The following is a 19,130-nucleotide window of genomic DNA, read 5'->3' on the forward strand; positions in this document are numbered from 1 at the left end:
CCAAGTTGTGAAGGAAGAACCGCTTGACTGTTGGACAGAGAGCAAAGTAAGAGGCAGAAATTAGGCAGGGTGCTGGGAGGCTTGTAACACTCCCAAAAAGCAAAGGGGTCACAGCATTTAATTTGATTAATTCATCGCCAGTCCAAAAGACTTTGTACCGAGCCTCAGGCAGCGCAATAAACATACAATCATTAAGAGAGGAAATAAAAGATTGGTTGGGTGGTAAATACTCCAGCTCCCTCTCCCACTCCACTTCCCTCTTGTTTCTTCTCTCCTTGGTCAGTGCAAACATTGGAAGCAACACAGTGAGCAAGTGGTAGCATTAAAACAACAACAACGACGACAACAAAACTCACTGTATTTCAAATGCCTTGGTCAAAACACTTTCAAGGAAAGCTTTGACTTGCTTTCCCCATCGTTTTTGTTTTCCCTCAACAGCCCATTGCTCTAGGAAATGCTGTGGGCAGAATGGAGAAACAGTCGTGCTAGCCTGGCCTCCTCTCCCCAGGACTGGCAGAAGACTTAGTGGAAAACAACAAGAAAGATGTTTATCCTAAGGGGGCCGGATAATGCTTTTGGAGGTCATTTCAGTAGTTTCAGTTGTACTCCTAAGTATCCAGGGGCCCAAAGAGCTGTTTTGATGAATGTAATTGTATTTACAAATAATGGTATTTTGTAAAGCTCCGATACTAACTTTTATGGCCCAGATGGTACAAACACTCACCCCGTAACTGTACAGTGCCTGTCCCTCACCACAGGACACAGGGGAAGGGCCCACCCCCCCACCCCCCGACACTGGGGCTGGAAAACTTTTGCAGCTGCTTGAAGCTATGTAGGAGCCTCAGGTGTCCGAGGAAACCACAGCAGAGGCAGAGCTGGGGAAAGGGAGGGTGACTAATACTCCATACATCCTCAGCGAGTGAAGTTCACATCTGGCTCTTCTCCCATCTGCTTCAGGCACTGCCACTGCTCCCACGCTGCATTTGCTGGGCATCGCTGAGTATCAGACCTCACCGTGGCTCTGTACAGCAGGAAAATGCTTTTACCCCCTTTTCCCAGACAGACACTGAGGTTTACTGCGATTAAGACACTTTTCCGCAGTCACATGAGAAAACTAGATGGAAGATGAGTCTCCAAACCCTGGACCACACATCAGCCTGCCTCTGCATCTGTGCGCACAGTGCCATATGACACCTAGGTCCTGTTGAATCAAATGCCACTGCTGAAGAAAGCAAGGTGACTTATATGTGTGTTTGAATTGATATCTAATGAACTCCGTTTATCACCTAATTGTCACTTCTCCTTCCTTGTTTCAGCATGTAAAGGTGCATCCATGAGTATATATACAAGACCCAGCTAGTATAGACATTCATTTTGTGTCTCTAAGCTGGTCAGATGAGAAAATGTTCATTAAATATAGTGTTGGACCACTGTTTCCCCTATTACTGAAATAATGTGTTCACTGCAGAATAATGAACCAGCTCTGTGATTCTGGAGCCATATAAAAAAAATATTTGTGGAAAGTAATATTATACAAAGTAAAGTCTGATTAATAAGGCAGTTGGCTAACCCTGTTTGCTTGCATCTTCCATACATTCAGAAGAACAAATAAATATGCTTACCCACTACTGAAATACTGATCCTTTCTTGGTGTAAAACTGTGGCTGATTAAGGCTTCATGATAATAGTCCAGAACTGCATATACTGTTTCTTATAAAAAAAAAAACCCAAAACCACCCCCCTCAAACCAAAACAAAACTCATGGTGGTTTTGCCAATACTTCACCATATTTGTTTTTGCAAGTCCTGTTTTAAATCACATTAATGCATTTGACTTCTGAGAAAGGATGAACCAGAGATTTATTCAGTGCTGTGTGGCAACAGCCCATTCCAGCAGGAAACTGAGCCATGGAGGGGAGTTTTGTCAGGGAAGAAATCTCATCTGGATAAATGACGCTCCTCAGCAGAGCATGGATACTTATATGTGTGTTTGTACTGACATCAGATGAATGCTGTTCATTCGTTTGATTGTCACTTCTCCTCCCTTCCTCCAGTGTACCTCCTACTCTCCCTTTGGAAGGTTTAATCACCCAATGTAAGGCTTTTTAACAGGAACAAGGGCACTTTTAAGATAAAGATGTTGGAAAATTAAAAAAATACAACATACAGTCATGCATTTAATAAGCATGACTTGCATACGTACGCACACATGGCAGTCCCTCTTCTCCCACTCAAGTCACAGGGCCAAACACTACTCACTGTGTGATGCCCATCCTCCATCTAAAGCTGATACTGATTCCTTCAGAGTTAAACCAGCACCATACAGACTAGCTGAGGAGGAAAGGTCAGATGAGAAGAAATTCAGCTTGTAGCACTGCTGGGTGTTGAGGGGAGAAGGCGTGGGGGGGCTTGTAGGTAAGTAAGTTAAGCATTAATTTGTAGAGCATGTTTGTCATGCTAACTATCTAGCATTCAGAGATTGATGGTTACTACATTCCTAATAGCTGCATATGATTAACTTTATATTCCTGTAAATTTACTGTGCATGGTGTCTGTGCTATATCTGATGAAACCCATGTACTTATTAGCTGATCTTTGAGCCATGATGCCCAATATGCAAGCAAGGCAATCTTTGCTTGTATAATCATTGTTTAAAAAAAGGGGCAGAAATACTGTGAGCGTAAAGTAGCATAGACCTTGATCAGTCTCCTTACAAAGAAAAGCAGAAATACAGTCCTGCACAGGGTGACTTTTGACCTCTGCTTCACCCCCAGCTACAACCTGGTCTGTGATGATTGTAACTAGGACATAATCAGACAGGTCATATACACAAATTGCCATCTTATCGATGCACCTTAAAACGTTAAATGTGCTTGTCCTCATCTGCCCACCTAAGGAAATAGGGAAGAGGTAACCATTCCTGCTTTTTTCTAAGGCACAAGCTATGGCATGGAGACTGCTCATCAGCAATGCAAGTTTCTTCTTCAGCATCACGTATGAAAGCGAAGCAGGCAGACACACGACAAGGAGATGTGGTGTTTGCTATGAGAACCTCTTTGAATACAGCTCTGTGCTCAACCTCCCCAGCCCAGCTGTGGCATCAATCTGTGGCCTCTCCCTGGGTCCCTCACCTGGGCCTTTAGTAACTACAGGAGACCAGATGAAAGGATCAGCCACCCAGCTGTGCACAGTGCCTCAGGTCACAGAGTGCCAGAGGGGCCCCAGAAAATGCAGACGCATGAGGTGTATCTCTGGCTGCGGGGAGTGGAAGGAGGGAGTCAACTGAGTCCATGCATGGTGCACTCAACTTGAAAGTTTAGTTCAGGATGTGCCCAAGCGACAGTATGACTGTGGCAAGGAAGGATCTGAAACACCTTCTGCTGTACCCTTGCCTATAGGCCAGACTAATGCCATTGACTAGTCTTCTGCATCAGCCAAACAGGAAAGCAGGGTTTAATTAGTTTTGATTAATCAGTCTTTTTAAGTGCAGGAGGGTTAGGTGAGCACAGGAATCTTACAAAAATAGCAGTTTCAGAAAAATGCAGCAGGAAGCAACAGGTCATGGGAGTGGATGGGAAGGAAGGTAGGAAGAGTTATTAATTAGTGCTTATGGAAAGGACTCCAGTTTCTCCAGAACAATGGAGGAGAAACAGGCAGTACACTGGGAGAATAATCATATGCATTGACACTGCACATTTAACCCCAAGAGGTCCCACGAGATGTAAAATGAGCCAAAGCTCACAAGATCCCTACTAATGAATGGCCAGTGATAGTCCAAGCTGGTGCAGTACAGGGAATGGACGTTTGCTGTGGCCAGCCAAGGTGGCTGGTGGCACTCCCTCAATGGACCCTTCAGTCCTGGTACAGATTTCTTGTGCCAGGACTGCAACCACCTCCTCCAGAAACCGAGGGACAACCCTTCCATTGACATCCTAATCTTTCTAGATTGTAAAATCATACATAGGCTTTAAGGTTATATGGCAGGACTGTTTTCTACCATATGCATGACCACTACATAGCACCAGGAAACCCTGAACTTTTCAGAAATGGCTAAGTGCTGTTTCAACACAGATAATAATAATAATAAAAATAACAATACAATGGCACCTGCACCAGCACACTACACTGAAACAAACTGCAATGCCTGAATGCCAAAGAGCACCAAATGGTTCTCTCATCACTCTTATCACAGATATCTCTACTGAGTGTGGGTGGGTTTTGCTCCGTATTTCATCGTCCAGCAACATACAATGAAGTTGCAAATGGCATTACTAAGCATGCCAAAATGCCCATGCAATAAAGATAACACTGAAATTGTGATATAAATCTATTTTCAGCTTTCATCTGAATATTCAGGATGTCTCCTTTTATCTCTGTTATATATTACTTTTATATTGTGAAAGATGACAAATACCAAATCGCAAGAGCAATCAGACTATGGAAATCCCCTCCTGGGACAGAGCTATATGTTCTCATAGTGCTTTTTTTTCTTTTACCTTTTATTTTTGTGATTAGTCAATCACTGTTTAGCCATCTTAGGGAAATGCAAGGTGAATTAGGAGAAAGAAGGTCAAAGTTATCATAGAAAAGTTTAATCCCTTCTCGGTGGGAACCAGTGAATAGTTACGGCTAGACTTAAGTGCGGACCTCTGTTGGGAATGCCAGTGAAGGTCCAAGGCAGAGAGGAAAAAAAGCTGCACTGAGATCTTAGACAGTCATAAGTAGACAGATGTTCCTAGGCTTTAATGAGCAGCCTTGGCTCCAGGCCTTTCTTGGCAGAGCTGTTCAGTTTTAGTATTTTTCCTTGTAGTGCAAGGTATGGCTCTGGTTAGCTGGCTCTGCTTAGCTAACTGCTGATGATTTTTCCATCTAAATAATAGCTTGACAATGAAGAAACCAGTTCATAATCTGTGACTTGATGGATTAGGTCATGGGGAACGATGTGCAGTTGTAATCATGAAAAGTAAAAATAAATAAAAATAATAATTTTAGTTTAAATGACCACCAGTTTTAAAAGTTTAAACAGCAAATCTGATGGAGCTCTTACTGCAAGTTCTACCACTCCATCTTACGTTTTTATCGTCATGGACGATAAACTGAAAATAACATGAAATGGACTTTTTCTTTACCAATTCTATTTCCTAGTCAACCTGGCAGGGATCATGCCCCTCCTTTGGAAACTCATTTGGGTTCAGCAGTGCTGAGAATTTCCTCTTGACAATTTGCTACGCTGAAGTGAAATATATTAAACTGGAAAGTACAGGTTTAACAAACATCTTCTGTTCAGAAAGTAAAAAAACTACAAAACCAACTGTTATCCAACTGTGTAATCAGTAACTTCCACTAAAAAACTGAGAAATAGCCTTGTTAAAAATTCTGAAGACTTTTAACCCTTCTCTGATAGGACACAACTTCCTTAATGCAACAGCCACCGCAGCGCTTGGTGGAGAGCAATTTTGTTCTTTCTCAGGCGTGTAGCAACCCTGATATAACCAGTGACTGAATTCAGTCTCTTTTCCAGTATTTCTGGGTTTCCCATTTCTGGGTATCACAACTGGTCTGATATAATACAATATCATGAATGGAAATGTTTTCATGGGATAAGCTCTCATTTTAGACTGCTTTTCATTGCTGTAGTCCAGATCCTGATCTCAGCGAAGGAGATGGAAATGACTAGGTGGCTTAAGCATGAGCAGTCTCTGGAATTCAATCAGTTACAAGTCAATAAAAAACTTAAGAGCCTTACATTGGCAGGTTATACAAATTCTCTGCTCCCTCTGTGTTCTCAGCTGATTCTCTTTTCATTTGGAGGCTATCAATTACATTTCTTTGAAGTTCTTTTTTAGCACATCAGAACCTCATCCACCACTGGTTGGTTCAGTAAAGCTCATCCTTTTCCAGAACCAAGTGTGAAATCTGCTTTGTGATAAATATCTGATGGTGCAGGAGCTCTGGGCTTGTTCCCAAGCTAAATTAATTTCTATTGCAGCAAAACACCTGCCTCTGTGTCATCACAAAAGCAGCTCCCTATTGTAAAGTACAATTCAGTCTCTCAGACAAGATTCAGATCCCTTTTTTTTTCCCCTTCTGCAGGAGAGAAACAGATGTCTTTAGCAGCAGGAAGAAGCTTCCTCCCTCCTCGTCTACCCAGCTTATATTTCCAAGTCATGAGTCCTAAAACTCTTCAGAGTCAATCAGCTAGGGTTTATTGTTTCCGTGACACCAGTCCCTTCCCACAGCCACTCAGTGCTCAAGATGATTACTTTACACGACACCTGCTGACTGGAAGTGACAGATTTACACTAGGATTGTACCCAGGGTTTCCATATATTCAGCCCAGCTACCACCGTGATGGGTCCCTCTGAATCAGCAGTACACCACACCAGTAATGGGACACTGACCCCGCTCCACAACTTTCCACACGTCTGGTCCATCCCATCAACAAATGGCTTTGTGGGCCAGAGCAGAAACTCTCTGCTCAGTACCATGGCTGTTCTCCCAAAGGCTGGGCAACGATTGCCACCCCGCGACATTAGACGCCAATAAGAGGGATGCCTACCTTGCTAACAGGTATTATAATTGCTGCTGCTGCAGAATGCAATGGTGAGATTTTTGGAGGAAGCGCAATAAGCTATGAGAGATAGGCAAAGGCAGGACAAATATTTATAAAAATGCTGTGTAACAACTCAATGACTTTTAAAAGTTTTGGCTTAATGCGTGGCCAACTTTCTTGTCGATCTCCCCAAAGTTTGGATGCAGAATGGGAATCAATTATAAAAAGCCAGAGAAGATATTGACTCATAAACATACTTGCTGTAAACATCAAGTCCCTCTTTGTTCAGCATTAAAATTTAAATGCAGTAAGGTAAAACAGAATAAAGTAGAGCTTACCTGAAGAGGCTGAAGAATCATAAGTACTTCTGTCCTTTCTGTTTGTCCTGAAGGGCTGAATGTCCTTTTCCCTGTAAGTTCCAAACCCTTCAAAGCTTCTTCTTTTATTCCCACTTGCATCGTTGTCCCGCTTCTCACTCGAGGAATTCATTTCACCAAACATGTCCAGGGACTCTGACCTTCCATTACTCTCAGTATTACCAGAGTATCTCTTTGTGCAAGAGTCAATGGGATCATTGCTTGAGTCACTTTTATCTTTACTCTGTGTCCACTGCTGGGCATCAGAAAGTGATAACGTAGACAGTGTATCCACTTCAAAGTTACTCTTTGAGCCTTTGTGTCCAGTTTCACAATGCTGGTGCTTCTGCTTCTCCTTATGCTTGCTTTTCTCGTTGAGCAAGGAGAGGTCTTTATCTGAGCTGCTTAGCCTTTCGTTGATGGCATGGCTGGAGAAGCCAGTGGACTTGCTAGCAAAGAGACCACTCAGATCTTCATGTGTCCCCAATATCCGCTCATCCTTATGCTTGTGCTTATGTTTGTGTTTCCTTTTGTGAAGTCGGCCACTTGAAAGGCTTGTTCCTCCAACCTTCGGAGGAGCCAAAGAGGACTGCATGTCTCCAAGGCCCATTCCCACAGGTGTTTGTAGGTGCACTCCGTGTTTCGCTTTATGCTTGGCAGTGGTGGACATCTTCATATGAGAGCTTGCATGGAATTGGGGTGGGGGCACGGTAGGTCTCATAAATGGGGAAGCCGCTCCGAGCGTGTGAGACAGGTACAAAGGAGCTGGATACTGACCATAGTAACCAAGATTCATCATAGGCATTGATGTGTAAGGCATTCCATAGGGTGCATAGTAACTCCCACTGGGGATAGGGTAACCGAACCCTTGTAAAAAAGGCACCTTTGTCATGGTGTCATTGGTTTTGGCAGGTCTACCACGCTTCTTCTTAGACTTCATGTCAGAGGTCCTGCGAAGATAGAGCAATGGGTCATACTGGATATATGGCACAGGGTAATAGTGATCAAAATTAATCCTGAAGATGCTGGGATATGGATTTTCATGATAAAATGTGTAACTTCTATGGGAAATCCTGAACACTTGAAACTTATTGATGAGTTCCTCAAGGTCTGCCAGAAACTGGAGGTCATCTCTGTTCTGCAGGCTTTTCCTTTTCCTCTTGTGCTTTGGCTTTTTAATACTCTCATGCGAGAGAAAGTTATCCACAATGAGATGTTTCTGCCGGTGACCATGCCTGTTCTTTGTGCTGGTGTCAGATGGGATAGCCTCTGGATTGTCCAGGGTGCAGAAATCAAAGGAGTATCTCCGGCGGGACTCTGAGCTTTTCTCGGCTTGGTCAGAAGTGCTGTTGTTGTCTGTACCTATCCCACTGTCGCTCGGTATGGTTTCCTCGCTGTGCGACTCACTCACCGGCGACAGCGTGACTTCTTTCAGAGAACCTATTTCACAGAGGTGGGAAGGTGAATTAGCCATTAACCTGGGTGGAGACAGCTTCCAAGTTCCACTGTGCATTCCTTTCTGGGTTTTTGTAGGAAGAGCACTGATAGGTTGAAGATTTGGCATAGTTTTTAACTCTGAAAAATTTGTTTCAGTGCTTGCAGGGCTAAGGTTGCCATTAGTCCCCACTAACTGTGTTGAAAGCGGATGAATAGCTGCTGGTGACGATGCCACAAGTGACTGCAGGTTGGAAGGCACTGCTGGGTTTTCTGGCTGGCTGGAAACAGGCCTTGAGTGCTTGATGGCTGTCTTAGGTTCTTCTGGCTGAGGCTGCAGCTCTGCTCTTGGCTTTCTGCCCCTTTTTTTACCAATGTAGATAGTCCCCCTCTTGCTGACATTGATTTGCTTCCCTAGTCTGGCATCAATGGTGGTTGGCCCAGCACTAGATGGTGGCTGGACTTTTGCTTTCAGAGCTATGCTGCTGGAGCAGGAGGACAAGATCTGATTGAGAATATTCTTTCTCTTCAGGGTCTTCATTTTATTAATGGTCTTGATGGTCTTCTTATCCAAGACCCCAAGCTTCCCGACCTTTTTGTGAAACTTGAGTTCACTGATGGACTTGTCTTCTCCCGGGACCATCTGGGCCAACTTGGCCAGATTCCGTCTCCTCTTCCTTTTCTTTGTTCCTGGAAATTCGCGATTGATTGGACTCACTGGGCTGGTGGAGGTTCCCTCATGAATGGTTTCAACAGTGAGCAAAGGCTGTTTCTTTGGTCGTCCTCTTTTTTTCTTGACAGGTGTGATCACAGTAAGACTGTCTGTATTGGTATACAGAGGGCTGGATGGTGTGATGGGATAGGCTGAAGGAGGCTCCACCATCAGCTTCTCAGATGTTGTCATGGAGGTCTCCCGAAGGATAGATTTAGGTTTGCTGCAGGTCCATCGCCGCTTAGCTGCATGTTTGGGGTGCTGGACCTCAGATAATTTGCCAGCTGTGGGAAGATCAGTGGGTAGGAGAGTGGATGTCACAGATACAGGTTTTCTGAGTCTGGTGGCACTGTTGGGGGAAGTTTTGTCAGCGAGCACACTGCTGTCAATAGGTACTAAGGGGGACTCATTTTCAATCACTTTCCCTGGCTTTGTGGCTCGAAGATCCTTTTTACTCCCCTCTGGGTGAGAGCTAGTCCTATTTGCTACTTCACTGCTCATAACAAGTCCAGAAGGCAGGCTTTTCTCCTGGATAGTTTTCTCTGTGGAAGATTTTGTGGATTGCCTTTTTTTCCTTTTGTGGCCAGATGTGTCTGTTGTTGGAGACTTTATTGGGATAGTAATTCGTACGTGACTGGTGTCACTTTCACAACTGCTAGCAGAAGTGGGATTCTGCTTTAAGGGTGATGTATCCAACACACTGTCCATCGAGTAAGACTCCTTTTTCCCTTCCATGCTGTCATGGGATTTGCCGTCAAATGCTTTCTGAGCACTCTTCACCCATTCGATGTCTGCAGTTTGGATGGTTTGACTTATCAAGTCCTTTTTGCTGGACTTCTTCTTTGTACTCCCGGGGGGCTGATCGGGGACCTCCAACTGCACACCTCCCTCTTGATCACCGAGAGGCAAAAGCCCATTGCACTCAGAGGCGCAGCTCGGCTGGGTGGCCGCGCTGATGTTGTTGGGTGATGGGACTGCACTGCAAATGGCAAGCTCTTTACTACTGGCCGACAGCTGCCCCCACGTGCTGCTGGCGCAAGACTTCTTTGCTTGGGATTTGCTGAAGGAAATTCCTGGCTCTGGAGCGGAGACCTTGGTGGCACTAACTGCTTCTCGACTGGGTTCTGTGTTGATGAAGCAACTTTGAGAAGCAGATCCAGTATCAGAGCTCGCTGACCAGTCAAGATGGTGCTGGTTGCTACTTTTCTGCTGGTGCTTTGATTTTAAGGTGTCACCGGTGAAGTCTTGTTGGAGGCCTGGATCATAGTGCAGAGCAGAATGTTTTTGTGGCCTGTCATAAACCTGGAAGGTAGCAGAAAAAAAATAGCAAAAAAAAAAAATTAGTTTATCAGTCTATTCATAACCCCTGATTGCAGCTCTTTATTTGTACAGTGAATGACAACTCTTCTTAACCAATGTCCTTGTAAGTGTTAGAAGCCTTATATAAAAACTTATAAGGTTTATAAAGTTGTCTTATACTTGAGCCAAATTTGCATTTATATTCATGCACTGTAAACAAGTTTTGTTTTGCTTTCCCACTCTAAAAACAATGGAAATACTTCTATAAATGCTAAATTGCTAAGGAAACATATTCTATTGATTTTTAATTTAAAACACAAGTAAAATATTCCCTTTCAATGGATGAATGGTGCAACTCAGTCTCCTGGTGAGAATCCCTTTTTCCTAAAAAATAATCCCTCACAGAACTTGAGGCTCAACAACAGCAATTAAGCTCATTGTTGTAAACAAGAAAAATGCAAAATTATCTCGGAAGTTGTAACAAACCAGAGGAAAACCCATGGGTCCACTTCTCTATGAAGCCAAAATCTGCAAAGATTGACTTGCTTAAATTTCCACATCGAAGTCATCCCCACAAACTTAGCACTTAAAATCATATGCATAGCGTCAAGTGTGTGAGGCACACTTGGCAGGTTCAAGATTTGCATTACTCCCTTTCCATTTTAATAATCTGCTATTTGCAATGTTGGTAAGAGATATTTTCAATATGATTTCTAATCTGACAGCAGCTCTTCAAGCTGCAGAGGTTACAGTAAGGGCAAAATCATGCTGAAGACTGGTACAGAGCAAAAGAAAGTCTGCTTTTTTTTCTTGGTGGACCTCCGTCAGCTAAAGAAATTATGTTTGCCACAGCTGTAACCTTTCGAAAAGTCGCTGAAAGCAAAAAAAAATATTTTTTTTACTTTCATTAACTGACCTCTTCTAGCCATTTGTTTTCTCCTGTTACATTTAGGAGCTTTTTTTGTAAAGCTCTGGATCAAACCGTGCAACTGATTTTGTACACCTAGTACTGCAAACAACTGTTCTTAGCAAACTGTAATGACACTGTTCCGAATGCCAAATAAATGATGAGAGACTTAAAATAAATGTGTAACCAAGGAAAGAACAATAGAAAACAACTGCTAAGTGTCTCGTGTTTCTGCAAACACCCTGTTACAATTAAGTTTCTATCAGCAGCATTACATTAGATCACCGTTCGGGATGTTTGCAACAGAGGTTTTGGGGCAAGGAGGCTGTCAGCGTAAGAGGTTTTTGAGCAGGGAAATGAGGTGGCCTCAGTTCTGAGCAACTTCAGAGGGATTTGAAAAGTGCTAAATGCCCTCAAGCCCATGGTGTGTTATTCAGTGACCAGTAAACATACATGTTATTGGCAAATTGATGTTGAGATATCATTCATGTGCATATAAAAATGGGCACATGGCCTTTCTGGAACAGCTGATGAAGCTGTTCTGGTCCATCATATGAGGAGTAATCAGGGACTCTTAAATCCTGTGGATAGTTCAGCTGTCATGCACATGGACCAGCCATGCTCAGGGAAAGCAGAGATTTCCAGGAATTGTGGAGTGAGAAAATGAAAGAATGCAGCTGCGGTGGAGCTGCAGATGTCGCGGGCGAGCGACACCCGGTTTCTTCAGCCTGAGAAAAGAGCCGAAAGCATAAACAGCCCTCGGGGAATGAATCAGTTCCTCCTCCTCCTCCTCCTCACAGCGGCCTCCCGCATGCGAACCACACAGCGTGCAGTGGCCACGACCCATGCCGCGGATGCCCTCCTTCGGAAAATGGAGCCCACCCGTGTCCATGTCCTTGGGATGAGGCCAGAGAGGGGTCGAAAGGCAATCAGCAGCGCTGGCGCTGAAGTTTGATAGTTTGTTTTTATTTTGACTTTTTTAAGCTGATCACAAAGAGCCTGAGCTTCATTTTACCTCGGTTTGGGGCTCCTGCTGCCACCAGGCCAAGCGCGCAGGCAGCTGGGCATAAGGAGAGGTGTGGGAGGTGGCCAGCCCCTGGTGAGGTCCCGGTGGGCTGGAGGTGGGTGCCCTCCACCCAAGCCTCACATGAAACATCACCTTCCCGAAGTACCATGATTTGTGACTTGGAAAAGCCTTGGAAATGAGGGGCTGAGACCTCTCTTCGCCCCCAGGACCGGCGCCGAGGCAGGGCCAGGCTGCTTCTGAACAGATTCTGGCCTTACAGCTTGCAATCAAAGCAACTCCCTACACCCGCGTTATTTCTAAAATGCTGAGCTGTGAAACTAAATGACCTGAAAAATTTCATTTGGAAGGAGGAAAAAAAAATAAAAAAGAAAGAGGGTTACAGCAGTGAGTGAAAACATCACACGCTGGCAATACCCTGGTCCCTCCAAGTCCACCACACACACAGAGATCTCTAGTTGAAAAGGAGCAATAATCTCTGATCTATATTTTAAGGCAGTTAATAAGGGGCTCAGAACTGAGAGGCCAACTATATATCAGTGATGAATGCTGATATATCGCTTGGCTCCTCCAGCCTCATTTCCTCGGCCTGCACATTATAAAATGATGATGCAACTTCCAACATATCCCTAATGATAGCCTTGTCATTACTCCGGCACCACAGGCCACCACAACATCTATCTTACAATTCATGAGAAAGATACGGCTATGTCATCAAAGGTGCCAACTCTGGAGGCATTTAATCACATGGATAAACACTGCGATTTCAATAGGCCTTCAAAAAACGACCAGTCTGCAGGATCAGGGGACTCCATTTCCTAAGCGGGATGTCAAAACTATATATCTGCCCAAGCACATAACAGTCCACTGGGTTTCCTCATGCAACTTCTTCCAGCATAACATTTACTATTTGCTCTCCCTTGCCAAACACGTCCATAGCGCCCCAAAATAATTCTTCTGCAGCACAGCAACCAGAGGTCATTTCGCTGCAACAGGTTGGGTTTCACTGGCTGCAATGGTTATGTGGGGACTGTTTACTTAAAAGCACTGGTAAATCCATTGAAAATAATGCAGCTAAGTGTATTTTATTCCCTGTGTATTCATCTGGGTTGCTGTCTGATCCCATCGGTCCTAATGTTTAGGCTTCAATTTTCCCTACTGGGTGAGCACCCCACTAAGAAGCCAACAAGCCCCAGCTGAGATAACTCAACCCTCCACTGATCTAGCAGAGGATGTCAGAGCTGTCAGTAGGGTGAGGGCAAATAAGGCTCTTCAGAAACCTATGTCTTGGTGCCTTTCACACAAATTCATTACTTTATTTGTCAGTAAGCATGCAAGATACCGCAGCTCCATAGGTCTCGGCAAGGGGCTTTTGACTTGAATGGAGTTCCTATGGCAGCACGGCTGAGACCAGCATCAAGAATAGTGGGCTTTTTCGTGAAAACAGAAAGATTTACCTTTATTTACTTTTTGGTTTATGAGACCCTAAAAATAGTTTAAACTTCAGTGCCTGCCTCTATTTGTAGTTTGCCCTTTCATTAAATGGGATTTTCTTCAGCAGCTAGCTATTCTGCACTGGGAGTCTGCTCCTTTTTCTTTTGTGAAAGTAGAAGCATAACTTAACCCATGGAATTTTATCACATCTCACCAGACTTGGTCAATGTTTCTCTTGATATTCAGTTTACCAGATGTGCTTAGTGGGTTATAATCCCATCTTTTCTTTAAAGAAGATAAAGTACACATAAAGAAGCTAATAGTTTTCACAACTCCAAAGAATTTTGAGCAATATGATCCAGCACATGCTGAACCTTAGACTAAAAAAAATAAAGTTTGAACCCTCTTATTAGTAGTATATGATTTTAATGCCAAACTCATGAGTTTCAGTCCTCAGCTTTGGCAATGGTGGCTAGACCTATGAGCCGGAAACATCCCATATACCGGCAACTGAAGAGCACTGGCCAGAAAGCAGATGAGCTGGGACTGTGTGTTTACACCTGCCTTGCTAGACCTGTGCAAACCTGCACCTGCAGATGAGCTTACTCCTTTTACAGTTTTATTCTGGCATGAGGTCCTTGCAACTGGGAGGATAAGACTGTATCAGTCCCATGATGAGCAGCACCCTACTCTAGAAGCAGTACTCAGCAGCAGAATACATCCCTCAGGGACTCCTTTCATTTAACTACTAGATGTCTCACTCTGTCTCCCTGTTCCCTCACCTGAGCTTCTCTCTAAATCCACATGCTGCTTCCAGACCCAAAGCAAAAAGAGGGAGGGGATGCCAGCAAGCAAATCAAGTTCTTAGTAAAATAATAATAATAAGGAAAAAATCCAAGTAAAAATGAATATAATTAAAAATAATAATGATGATAAAATACACAATTAGAGAAACCCATCACCTGAAAAAAATCTGATTGCTTACAGGGGATGGTACCCTTCTGCTCCAAACACCTTTTTGTAGAGGTAACACACATACAGCTTGTCAAGAATCTGGCTTGCAAATCAAAGTTAATACTACAACGCCCCCTCTTTAAATCATTCGCAGATCCATCTGTGTAATGGCTCCTCAAGTGTAATTCCCTATTAAGAGGCTTTATCTGGAGAGATAAGCAGCTGGTTCCCATGTCACTAATTGCTGTCTGCTGTGATTTTAAAACATCTGCACCATTGTGCTCTTCATTTTCATATTCTAATCACCCTGAAACTTGAAAAAGGTACATCATTGATTGTTTCTGTGGGTTAATTAGTACACAGTCTCCTTGTAGAGACAATTTAAAGGCAGTCAGAACCTCAATCAGCAAGTTTGTTTTAAAAATTAATAACATCGGGAGCGTCTGTGGGGATTGGCATCCACAGTGACACATCAGAGTGTGCTCTGGGGACATACCATCCTTTGTTATCTTCTTCATAAGCTAGAAATAAAATTAAAAAAAGAAAAAAAGAAAAAGAAAAAAGAGGAAAGGCTTTCCTAAACGTATAATGTCACTTCGAATCAGAGTCTTGGGAAGTGCTTGCTTTTATCTCAGGGCCACCCCTGCCTCTCCAGTGAGAACAAATCTCATCAAAACACCGTATAATACCTCTGTGTGGTCTAGGAACTTGTAAGCCATTTTTGGTAGCAATTTTGGCAACTGGGAGCTGGCATCTCATTGGAAATCCACAGGGTGAAGCTGTGACTGCTTGGACATATGTGGGCATTTGCTCTGCTTGCCACCTGGGTTGGCTAGATGCTGGGTCACCAGGTGTTGTCTTCAAGCCATGCAGAGAAGGATATTAGCTCAGGCACAGCACTTTGCTATGGCAGCAATAGTGCATGCAAACTGGACCTTCCTGAGCCAGCTCAGAGCAAAGGCAAGCCTGAATTCACAGAATCACAGAATGACAGAATGACAGAATGTTGGAAATGACAGAAGGTTGGAAAAGACCTTTAAGATCATCAAGTCCAACCATCAACCCAACACCACCATGCCCACTAAACCATGTCCCACAGTGCCACGTCTACATGTTTTTTGAACACCTCCAGTGATGGTGATTCCACCACCTCCCTGGGCAGCCTGTTCCAATGTTTGACCACTATATCAGTAAAATAATTTTTCCTAATATCTAGTCTAAACCTCCCCTGGCGCAACTTGAGGCCATTTCCTCTAGTCCTGTCATTTGTCACTTGGGAGAAGAGACCAGCACCCACCTCTCTGCAACCCCCTTTCAGGTAATTGTAGAGAGCGATGAGGTCTCCCCTCAGCCTCCTCTTCTCCACACTGGACAACCCCAGCTCCCTCAGCCATTCCTCATCAGACTTGTGCTCCAGACCCCTCACCAGCTTCGTTGCCCTTCTCTGGACACGCTCCAGCACCTCAATGTCCTTCTTGTAGTGAGGGGCCCAAAACTGAACACAGCATTTGAGGTGCGGCCTCACCAGTGCCGAGTACAATCACTTCCCTGCTCCTGCTGCCACACTGTTTCTGATACAGGCCAGGATGCCATTGGCCTTCTTGGCCACCTGGGCACACTGCTGGCTCATCTTCAGCCGGCTGTCAACCAACACCCCCAGGTCCTTTTCCACTGGGCAGCTTTCCAGCCACTCGTCCCCAAGCCCGTAGTGTTGCATGGGGTTGTTGTGCTTTACATACCTGCTTTAAGTTAAGCTTATACTTGAAAGTGCTCCAGACAATGCTGATAACAGACCTTTGGTGCCTAGCAAAAGGTCAACCTGAGATTTTCAAGACTGAGTGAATAAATCTGGCGGCATTGAGGTTAAGTGGAAAATGCAATGGGCACCTGCCTTCTGAAAAATCAGACTCTGTTCGCAAGTAGCTCCTACAAACTGCAGAAGCTCCAGGTGATTCGTTCCTCTTGAAAAAGCTTTCTTTTCAGTTTCTGCTTCGTAGACACGCATGAAAACATGTTACTGGAGAAGAAAACCCTTTGAGAGGAAGAAAAAACTGAGATTTCCAGCTCCAACACATGAATAAATAATCCTGGCTCAGCTCATACTTTTGCTCAAAATTGAGCATTTTCTCTTGTGTCCCAGTGGGACAGCTGCAAACTGCTCACTCGAAGGCTCTAATCAGAACTACAGGTTGGAGATATTTCATACATTTTGGTGAGTACACTGAGTCTTCCTGGGGTAGCATTGCTCTGTAAATAAAAGATGCGAAGCAGAGGAGACACCAGGTTTAGGGGAACTTAACTCTGGCCTGATGACTTACAGGTTGAGCCGTCATTGACATGAAATGTGATCAATCAATAGGAGGGACCTGTCATCAAGTCAGGTTAGTTCATAACAGCAAGTGTCTGAAATGGTTTCAGGAAGTCTTTTAGGTCCTCGGTGACTCTAACCAGGGAGGAGGGATCACAAAGTGGCGTAAGACACTTGCTGGAAGTGCAAACAGCAGTAGTGTCTTCTGAGAAACCCCACTGAATCTGTTTCAGAACTGATGTAGGGGCTTTAATTCCAATTAAAATTCTAATGAGAAACATGTCAGCAGGCACTAACATAAAATTCATCATTATCATCCCAAACAAGGGTGCTTTTCCAGAGCAGTTTGTCAAATTTATCGCTCCCAGAGCTTACTCCTTCCCCCGCTCCCTGAGTCTTCAATAGCACAAAGCCCAAACACCACCACACTCACAGGAGTGAGGATCATTCCTTAGACATTGAAAGTGAGGCAGGAATTAACACAAAGCTGCAGGGGGGCTACTTGAGAGAAAGACACAGCATGGGGTGGGAGTGGGTTAATTAAAAGCAAAGCATCACTTGTTTGTGTCCATTCACCGAACACAAACATCATAGACTGTGGTGCAAGTCTCCCACAAATCAGGAGGATCTTCACTGAAGCTGCTGGAGGTCCTTCCAGATTTGCACTCCTTTTGCTATGTAGCTCTGTCTTCCCTGAGATACTTGTGTGATCGTGTCAATACAGAGAAGTGGAAGTTCAGGCTTTTGCATTGTAATTGTTTTGAGAATACCTATCTAAAGCACTTATCCTTAAGGAAAAGACAAAGCTATGCACAGGGATTACTGAAGGGTCCAAACATGCTCATGTGGTTGCAAATTGTAATTTTTCATGCATTTGTGGTAAAGCATCATGATTTGCTAAATAATTCAGAAATTCCAATGTTATTCCAAATTAATTTTGCTACTAGCTTTAAACTGGATTATTTTCACACTATTTCAATCTTCAGCTGGATTTCAGACACTTCCATTTTCCACGTACAGGGATTGAGGACTTTATTTGGGCAAATTGCAACAACATGTTGAATTTATAAAGGTAGGATTTGGTGCTGTGGGCTGATCTGCTCCTTACTAGTGGCATAGACCCATCTCTGCACATATTTTCTTTATCAAATGTTTAAACAACCCTGCTCTTTTCAGGGCTTTGTATTAAGCACCGAGTCTGGGAAAACTCTTAGCAATGGGATTTTTCTGTCATCTCCAACAAAGAGCCCATCACCATCGACATAACAATGCAGTTTAAATATGGTGTTTAAGCATAACACAGTTTGCTGCCTCAGTTTAGGCAGCTGGGAGAGAACAATTGGGCACCAGCTAAGGTGGACTACAATGGGAGTCATACACTTTTGCCCATTCATCTGGTGAGATAACCCCGGTTCGGTCCTTGTTTGGCCTCAAGCCAGGGCAAAGATTTTAAGTGAGCGTTTCAGACATTATGTCCGCGAAGCCAGGGCTCACAGGGCAAGACACCTTTGCTAAGCTGCATGCTTTCATTTGTTCAAAAGCCTTGCTAATGAACTTAAGAGCAACAGTGATATTAAGGCTTTATTGTTCATATATAAAACATACTTCCATCCCTTCAGAAGTGGTAGAGTTCCATGGAGCTTGACCTACTCTTCCCAGTGTGTAACAACAACATTGCACGTCCAGGTTTCTATCTCATCCTGCTCTTCCACTTTGCTCTGTACTTTCAAGTTGTAGAGAGCAATGTATATCTGTGTAGTGACTTGGCCAAAATCAAACAGCAGAAGGATCCCAAGATGGACTGGGACCTGCAGAAATGCAAGCAGTAAGTGGTATTAATCTCTGAAAGGTTTGTGGTGTTGTCCAGGACGTTAATGCTTCAGCACGTCTCAGATTACTAAATTGGAAATAAGGATGTGAACAGCTGTGCACCGTAAGTTTCTGCTATAATTTTTAAAAGCCTGCAGTGCTTAATTTGCATTGAAAGATTTCTTTTATCCTTCATTTAGTATAGGAATTGCAGTGTTACCCTGAATACTTTTTTTTTCCAAGGGGTGGGGGAAATACAAATGACTTTTCCATTGAAGCCAGTGATTCTTTCCACTAGATTTAAATAATTTGATTATAAATTGAGTCCTTAAATGCCAAGG

At 43.8% G+C, this 19,130-nt stretch overlaps 1 protein-coding gene across 1 annotated transcript in view; it reads right to left on the minus strand.

The window, feature by feature from the left end:
- Window positions 1-19,130, minus strand: part of SETBP1 (SET binding protein 1) — a 242,572-nt gene that overhangs the window by 68,234 nt on the left and 155,208 nt on the right. The window contains 1 exon segment of the mRNA XM_059833916.1: window positions 6,891-10,356. Within this exon segment, the coding sequence (XP_059689899.1) occupies window positions 6,891-10,356 (3,466 nt within the window).

This window comes from Gavia stellata, chromosome Z (assembly GCF_030936135.1).
Source record: "Gavia stellata isolate bGavSte3 chromosome Z, bGavSte3.hap2, whole genome shotgun sequence".
Lineage (NCBI taxonomy): Eukaryota > Metazoa > Chordata > Aves > Gaviiformes > Gaviidae > Gavia > Gavia stellata.